The following is a 9,736-nucleotide window of genomic DNA, read 5'->3' as shown; positions in this document are numbered from 1 at the left end:
AATCGAATATTAATCATTTACCTGTTTTGTTTATTCATTTATTTATTTATTTATGTATTTGTTCATTTATGATCTGATTCTTTTTTTATTCTTAGAACAGTTTTCGGTAAAGCGAGTCGCAGGCCTAGAACAAGACTAAGATAAATTATTCCATAATCATTTTCATCGAAATCGGATTATAGCTTATGTGATGATATTTTTAAACGTAAATTTGTTTACTCTACACCAAAAACATTTTAATGACATATTTGGAGTGCCAATTGGTATCTGACTCATCGACTCCTACAGTGAAATTAGCACATTAATTGCGCTGTGAAATGAGAAAAAAAAGATAATTATGGAGCTATAATGAAATACAATAGAGTCAAATAAATATTTGGTATAACCTAGGATTATCTTTGTCCCGAGAGCGGAAAAAAGTAAAATGAAAACAAGCATCCTTTTTTTAATAGTAGTATGTTCTTTGGCAACTGGAATGCTATCAAGAGACTTGCCAGACATGGCAACAAGGACTGGCATGCATAAAACTAGATTCCAAGTATTATAGTGTATTATCGCCAACACGTTTAATGAATTTCTTGTGATAGAGGTTCTCAGAGAAGGAAAATAAACTTTCATTCAGAGAGTTAGGATGTTGTTTCCCCATCGTATTTCCATGTGAGAAGTAATTGGCATACGTCATGGTTATTTTTACCACGATTATTATTATTATTGTGTGATAGCTAGCGATGTCGCGGATAGTCTCACTTTCCAGACCATCTTTTGGCACTTTCCTTCGCATGGTGCGTGCGCCTATTGTTTGGTATAAAATTCTGCTAGATGGGCTCTGTCTCTCTCTATACTTAACTCACATTTAATACATATTATTATGTATTTTGTATGCGAAGATAGGCCTAGCTTGGCCTATTTGATGAAGGGAGTGAAGATCGCAATATTATCTTATGTATTCGTATATTAAGTTATACCCTGCGTACTGGTAGTAGTCATGTTTTTTTTTGGAAGGGGGGGGGTGAGGCCGGGGGAAAACGGATGCACCCTCTTGATTTTGGTGACCTTCCAAACTCTCTTTTACGTATTGTAGTTCCTACGTCTTTAATCTTACTGAATTTTCTGGAACTAATATCATCCAGATTTAAACTGATTTTTTTCAGGGGGCTCTTTTTGAGGGCCTCATTTTTTATCATTGAAATGGACTGTTATAAAAACAGTTAAAAATCCTCGTTCGATTGCATCATTGTTTTTATGTAGGCCTACATTTTTATTGTGTAGTTCCATCCCTCCGTAAAATTTGCATCAGATTATATACACATATAATTACCAACTTCTCGAAGATCATTTCAACTTATCACAATATGGCAAATCAATATGGGTTGTAGATGGAGCGCTTGTAGAATCAGACATTGGTGGAACTATGCTTAACTATTAACATTATGAATGTTCATGGGCGGAAATCCCAGAGGAACAGGGGAACGTGTCCCCCTACCAAAAATAGTAGGGGGAACACAATATAAAATGCCCCCTAGTATTTTTAGTCTTTTATGACCGAGAAAAATACATCACTTCACAATCGAAATAATACATGTTTTTGGACTAAATGACCATACATTTTTAGGTGAAAACCTTTTTTTTGCTTGTCAAATAATTTAGTTTTGGTTAAAATGACCTTACATGTTATTTATAACCCTTTTTTTTACTTGTCAAATTTTCCAGGCCTTGGTCCCCCTACCTTTCTTTGGGGACAAATCCCCCCTCCCCATGTGAATGCTAATTGTTTGCAAACCAGTTTTTTTTATCGCCCCATGCCTGAACGTGCTTTTATCAAATGCTTCTCAATCGTTCAGTAATATAAAAAAATATGTTCCGGGTCTTATTATGTTTGATAGGATTATTGGTTAACGCAATCAAACGTAATTAATGTTGCTGTGCCTTGTTAATATCTTTCTTTAAAACTACTAAAATTTGGTGAAAAAAATTAAACGAGATGGGCATGAAAGATGAACCCATGTTCTCAGTCTGCAGGGAAAGACTAAAACTGCGCATGCGTCTTAAGCATTCTATAATGAAAGGGATATTGATGTTTACATGCAGACTCTGATCAGTATTTTATACGCCATTCTGCATTCGGTGTCTGAGCTACATGTAGATAGCGTTTCTCAGTGAGAGATATATTATTTCGTTTTCGAGAGCGTCGCAAGATAAGTTTTTTCATCATATCAACATTCTATTCCTCCTGAGGTACGTAATTTCTCTCAGATTTGCTCCTATGTGAATTAATATTCAGCAGTTTGTTAGATTATGATGTATTTTCTTCTTGTGATTTAAATTCTCGGCAGACTGCAAATTGCAATACTCCTGTATTTCTCATGATAGTATATTTCTTTCCAGATATGTGATGAGACTGTTATTGTACAATGTCAATGAAGTAATATTAATGCATTGGTTGTGATAATTACATCCATCGTAAAAGTATTGGAGTTAATACATTTTTTTAAAATGCATATATATGTATTGAAATTCGCGTCATATACTATGCATGTATGATCATGATACTGATAAAATATCAACTAGTGGGTAAAAAGGTATACTAGTAATATATTTTGGGATATATTCCAAAGTCAAGTTTAAGAATATCTACAGGATTATCATTTCTACACTATCAGCTTATTAAATATTTAGTATATTTACTAGTTCATTTTATTCACAACATTTTGTTTCTATCAATAAAAAGTGGAGTCATGTAATAGGCCTATTCATCAACACTCAAATGATCACGTTTGCCCACAGACTCCTGAACCTACTGGGCGCCATATAGACCAGCCTACACAAAGAACATCTTATAACCTAATTAGGCATATAGGCATTCTTTATAATTTATTGACTCATGTCGATAGAAGTAAATTACGACCATGTTAAATATTAAAGACAACATCAAATACCATTTATGACCCGGATTGAGCTATCATAGAAGTGTGCATTATGGAGCGATAGTCAGAAATTGATCTTACCAGGATATTGTGATAGAAAGTGAAGTAAACCATTGATTAATAGTTTAGTGAAGGGCTTAGGTATTGATGAGCTCTATTGCTTTCACATCGGGCGTTTAAACAGTGATATGATGCTTGAAGGGAAATTACAGATAGCTAGAAGCGCGCGCGGCGGGGGGGGGGTCATCAAGCCCCCCCCCCCCGCCTAGAATTCCGCAGCCCCTGCGTGGCAGTTAGATGGGGATACTCATTTCAAAACCTTCTTTGGATAATTATGTTTGAAGTCAGTCTTTGCTAAATGGCTGCCTCAGAAAATAAAGTCTGACAGTGACTGCATTAATTCTGAAATCAACCTTCGATAGGCCTGTACATATATTATTAGCAATGCGCACCATTTCCTTGACTAGATCGTTACGTGAGTCTATAGCTGTGATGGTAGCCTATATACAAAAATAGCGAGACGAGTTTTTATCATCATTATTTTGATGTCAATGCATGTTTGAAGCACAAAAATGACAATAGAAATTGTGATTGCTCAGTGAGTCGTCCACCTACCCCCCCCCCCCCAATACTGTTCTTAAATGCATTCTCCTTCAGTGAAAGCCAGCTTCCCGAGCCCGCATACGCAGGTGCTAGTATACTATAGTGCTACCCAGCCGTGTCCAAGTACCTCTACAGAAAATAATGGACCCTTTTAACTGTTGGATTTTATTATCAAATGGCATTATTGCTGCAAGGAAAATCCGTGATCCCTTTCCGATGAATTGTTTTTTTTTTTCAATAAACTCCACCCAATTATGCGCCCGATCGTTAAATTGATTTGAAAATACAAATCTCGGCTATATCGATCGACCGCGCGATCAAGAAAAAAAAATGGCACGCAATTAAGTTTTTATAAATATGCATGAAATTGGCTCCCAAGTTGTCTGGAACATATTGTACAGAATAAGATCACATAATTATGAAAAAAAATACATTTGGTAATTGGAGCTGTAACAATATCTTTAACTCATGATCAAATATATTTTGTTGTTCTATAAAACTACGAGATATCACGTAGCTGGCCAGTCTATGTGTGTCTGATGGTGTGTGTGCGTGTGCGTGAGGGTGTGTATGTGTTGCATATTTGTTTTGCTTATTTTTTTTTACATATCTGTATTTTATTCTTATCATGTACAGTATGTTCCTTCATTGTTTACATCTCATTTATTGTAGGGCCCTACTCACAAGCTCTGCTTTTTAGTGGTCTTCTAAAACCTCTCATATAGGCTATGTTATTTATCCTTTTGTATTACCTGTTTATTGATTTGTACTTATACATGTATGTCTGGTTTCTTAATAAATTATACTTGAACTTGAACCTGATAAGACACTAGCAAGATGCTAATCGAGGCTAACCCCAAGTAATGTCATTATCATAGTTTAAACAAGAATTTAACTACAATACTGTACATCAAATTCAGTATTAATTCTACTTATGACTGATACTGTATAACAGACAAATGCGGTTTTCTTCAGTGAACATTAATATTTCCACTATTTAAAGAAAACATATCTTCATTATTCACAGAAATAGTGTACACAAATTATTTGTTTTAGCCAGTATATACAATATATACAGTGTTATCCAGCAGCATTGGTTTTCACGAATTGCTAAATATCTTGCGACTGATGCTGGGTTTTTGTTCTTACGAATTGTTTTTGCAGTTTATGGATTTTTTTTCAATGAACTGGAACTCTTAAAGGTCAAGTCCGCCTCAGAAAAATGTTGATTTGAATCAATAGAGAAAAATCAGACAAGCACAATGCTGAAAATTTCATCAAAATCGGATGTAAAATAAGAAAGTTATGACATTTCAAAGTTTCGCTTATTTTCAACAAATAGTTATATGAACGAGCCAGTTACATCCAAATGAGAGAGTCGATGATGTCACTCACTCACTATTTCTTTTGTTTTTTATTGTTTGAATTATACAATATTTCGATTTTTACGAATTTGACGATTAGGACCTCCTTGCCTGAAGCACAAAATGTTAAAATAATGGAATTCCACGTGTTCAGGGAGGAATGAAACTTCATTTCACATGACAATGACGAGAAAATAAAAATATTTCATATTTCATATAATGAAATACAAAAGAAATAGTGAGTGAGTGATGTCATCAACTCTCTCATTTGGATGTAACTGGCTCGTTCATATAACTATTTTGTTGAAAATAAGCGAAACTTTTAAATGCCATAACTTTCTTATTTTACATCCGATTTTGATGAAATTTTCAGTGTTATGCTTGTTGATTTTTTCTCTTTTTATTCAAATCAAATTTTTGTTGGGGTGGACTTGTCCTTTAATGAGATCATAAACAGCATAAAATGAATTCATGTAGACTTGCAAAAGTAAAAATGATCATAGAATTGTGATTTTTTTATGAAAACACAATTTGTATTGACTTGGTACACGAATTTATGTTTTTGAGCAATTTTATTTTGTTTTTATTTTTGGGTGCAGTTACATAATGTTGCGTTATATCATAACCGCGTAACCGAACCTCGCAAATTTGGTCTCAAAAGAAGTACATGACTTGAAAGTTGCAGTCAGCGAGCGGCGCGGTCAAATAATTTCGCTTGGCGAAAATATATTTTTTTTTCTATTTATCCTCAATTGAGGTACTTTATTATTCATAAAATATCAAAAGATACAGGTTTTTACATTAACAAAATTCACATATCACACGACAATATTTTACAAGAAATACAAAAAATACAATAGGGAGGGGGTATTCCGAGCCCCTTCCCCTTGCTTTGCCTAGGGTTAAAGTAAAGAGCAACTGATCCTAACCAATTCCCTCCTTTTCCTTTCCTTTACATCATTCCCCAAAAGCCTAGGTATAAAGCTGATCATTTGACAGTCGACTAAAGGAAAACAATGGCTCAACATGTATAGCTGTGCCTGTGACGTATATATGGTTACCATGGATACAATGAAACGCAGACACCCATGTGTTCAAACAGAGCGACTTGTTTTTCATTTTTATCGATTTGATATGCCAATTGGCAAAGTAATTGCCACTGTCATGACTGTAGTAATAATTTTGCAGAGCGCACATAAATTATCGTCCAGGTACGCTCATTTCGAGCTAAATGCTATTCTTTGGTTTTGTCTCCGCAATATTTCACAAGTTTTAAGATGAAAATCAGTTTCGTGCTTATAGAAGAAGTGCTTATGATTTCCGTTCTTCTACATAGTCAAGGAGAATCTTTAGGAAAAATATTGATTCATAATCTCATCACCCCGTGTAGCCATTTTTAATTTGTAATGTACTTGCATGGCGATGGTTTTGGGGCGCCGTTGCATAAAAGTTACTATTATGGTAACTTTGTCATCCTATGTTAACTACCATGGTAACACTGATCAACAGCCAATCAGAGTCAAGGATTCCATGCAAGTTTCCATTGGAAGGCAAATTTAAAATAATAGTAACGTTTATACAACAGGGCCTAGAAGTTCCTTCAACCCGGTCCCTTACCTCCACCCGAGAATATTTTGTTACACCCTATTTGTTCACGTAATATGGGAAATGGGTGATTCCATACGTGCCGTAGGGGACATTTAGAGAACATTTGACAGGGTTTTTTTTACAAGAAAAAAACAAATAATATTCCAGTAACTAAAGGTGACCATCAAGTACTACCAGAGTGTAAGAAAAACCAAGACATAACATGACTTGAATTCAAATCCTGTATAATACAGATTTAAAATAGTATTGTGTCGTACGGACGCAGAAAAAGTGGCTTTTTAGAAACCTCAAGTTTCTACTCAAAAGTCTGTGAGTTGGGCAGGTATTTTTCATAGAAACTGAACTCAAGTTGTTATTCAATTACCCAAGAATAAACACATAGAAGAAAGCAAGATAAACATTCATGAATAAATAAAGCAAATCACAATTTTCGAGAACTTTGTGGCGTACGGGACATTGCCAAAAATAGGTTCGGAAAAATCAGGGCTGCCCCTATTATGGATCAGAAAATGTTGTAGATATTATTTGGAACCATCAATTATACATTATTCCATTGACCTGCAATATTTTCAATCTTCTCGTGCTTTGCAAATAATTGTTTCAGGCAGTGCTTGTACTTGACTATTTGATTAGAAAAATTATTGAAAATTTTAAATTCCATTGCCCCCCCCCCCCAAAAAAAAAATAAATATATATATCTGTCTTCACTTTTGGTTAAAACTCATAATTTTGATAAAATTTAGGTATCATAGTACACACTACATATGACTTATTGAAATCATGTTGAAATTTATGATATTTTTGAAGTTCTAGTGTGGAATCGCCCGAAATATGTCTATACGTTCTAGTTCCATCCAACAAGGTTTTCTTCTTTTCAATCTGGGAAGGATTCGAGGCCGGTCGATCTCCTGACCATATTTTGCCGGTATTCTGGCCGAGTGAGATATACAAGGGATATGGAAGAAACAATAATTGACTCCATGTCTTGTCAGGTCATGTGGGGGCGTCGTGGTCTAGTGGTTACGACTCACTGTTTCCAATCAGAGGGACGTGGATTCGAATCCAAGCCACGGCGTGTTTGCTTTTAGCAAGAAATTTACCCACATTACGCTGCTCTCAGGGGCGTCGATCCATTTTTCAGATTGGGGGGGGGGGGCAAAATCATGAATCAATTTTCCAAAGGCGCTCGATCACACAATACAAACAAACTCACACACACACACATATGCCTATATATGTATATATGTATATATGACTCATGAGATATAGAGACACATATGTCACCAACAAATTAATGCGAGCGCGAAGCGCGAGCTAAATTTTTTTTGTATACTGACCTGATAACAGGAAAAAGGTGTGTGTTTAGGACTGTTTGTAGTAACTCATTAGGAGGAATACCGAGTGCCGAGCTGAAATTTCTTCATATTCTGACCTGAAAGCTTGATATTCTAAGCATATTTGGTACCAATGATTAAGATGAGTATCTAAAAAAACAATAGATGCGAGCGCGAAGCGCGAGCTAAAAATTTTGATATTTCGATTTGAAAAAAAAATGAGTTTAATGGCCGTTTTTTAATAAAGAACAAGATATATATCCAACAAAAGATTACTGCAAATCGAAGCGGGTGTTCTTCTGAGGTTTAGAACTGAAAACGGGACATTATATTCACCTATTTAATCATGAGAAGCATGGGGTTTTGGTACAAAAATGATGCGAGCTGAAATTTTTTATATTCCAATCTGAAAAGCGGACATTTTGAGCACGATTTTATATAAAGAACGAGTTGTGTATCTCAATCTGGCTTGCTGATTTCTGTGTAACATTACAATCTTATTTTATTTTTTGCACATGCAGAATTATTGGGGGGGGGGCAAAACGATATGTTTGTCCCCCCCAATATTTTTATTGGTGGGGCGATCGCACCCCCCCCCCCCAGGATCGACGCCTCTGGCTGCACTTAACCCAGTTCATCGATCAGCAGCCTCGATGAAGAGGTGACCGGTCTCGTGCCAGTATTTTTTTTTGGGGGGAGGGGGGATGGCGTAGATGACCATCGTTAACACTACGTAATATAAAACATTGTCATTGAAAATCATCATCAACATCATCATCAACATCCTCATCAACATCATCATCATCACCATCAACATCATCATCATCACCATCATCATCATCAATATCATCATCATCTTCTTCAGGTACGGGATGAAGGCGCGAGCTTGTATTTGCCTTGCGCTTTCGTATTTTCAGTAGTGCTGCCGAAAGTTGCTACTTAAATAGCTTGCGAGAGGAGTCATTGAGGCTCAAAGTGCTTGTTTTGTCAGTAGTTATCTATACCTCTTATGACTTTCGATATATTTAGATGAAAATTATTGCACTAACGTGCTGTCAAGACAATACATGTTGGGATATGGCATGGACCTTTGACCCCCCCCCCCCTCCCACCCCAACGGTTTCTGAAAGAGTGTTTTCGATCGACTTTGTTTTCTCCCAGGATATGGATACTAAGATGGACGCAGAGCTGATCAAGAACGAGGAGAGGCAGGGTGTCGAGGAAGCTACCGAGGAAGCCACCGAAGCCCCTCAACCGGTACAGCAGGGACCACCCTCTTATGTTGGTTATCCTAACGGCTCGACCCAACCACAGGGGATGTATCATGTATCACAGCCTCAGCAGCCAACTTACATCATCCAGGTGAGCTTATAGTAGGAGGAGGGCCGTGGGGGTGATGATGTTGATGGTGGTGGCGATGGTGGTGGTGGTAATGATGATGGCGATGATAATGATGATGATAATGATGATGATGATAATGATGATGATGATGATGATGATGATGATGATGATGATGATGATGGTAATGATGATGATGATAATGATGATGATGATGATGATGATGATGTTAATGATGATGATGATGGTGGTGGCGATGATGGTGGTGATGATGATGATGATGATGATGATGGGGATGATGATGGGGATGATGATGATGGTGATGATGCTGATGAAGATGATGATGATGGTGATGATGATGATGATGATGATTATGATGATGATTATGATGATGATGATGATGATGATATTGATGGTGATGATGATAATGATGATGATGATGATGATGATGTTGGTGGTGGCGATGGTGGTGGTGATGGTGATGATGATGATGATGATGATGATGATAATGGGGATGATGTTGATGGCGATGGTGGTGGTGGTGATGATGATGATGATAAATGAT

General features: G+C 36.4%; 1 protein-coding gene across 1 annotated transcript in view; it reads left to right on the top strand.

Annotated features, from left to right (window-relative positions):
- Nucleotides 1-2,094: 2,094 nt before the first annotated feature.
- The window catches only part of LOC121426169, a 15,220-nt gene continuing 7,578 nt past the window's right edge, over nt 2,095-9,736 (top strand). Inside the window, exons 1-2 of the mRNA XM_041622365.1 lie at nt 2,095-2,235; nt 8,995-9,195. Coding sequence (XP_041478299.1) covers nt 8,998-9,195 — 198 coding nt within the window. The 5' untranslated portion in view covers nt 2,095-2,235; nt 8,995-8,997. The remainder of the gene's footprint in view (nt 2,236-8,994; nt 9,196-9,736) is intronic.

This window comes from Lytechinus variegatus, chromosome 13, assembly GCF_018143015.1.
Source record: "Lytechinus variegatus isolate NC3 chromosome 13, Lvar_3.0, whole genome shotgun sequence".
In the NCBI taxonomy this organism is placed as follows: Eukaryota; Metazoa; Echinodermata; class Echinoidea; order Temnopleuroida; family Toxopneustidae; genus Lytechinus; species Lytechinus variegatus.
Note: the sequence above shows the minus strand (reverse complement) of the source record. Positions and strands in the feature narration are given on the sequence as shown.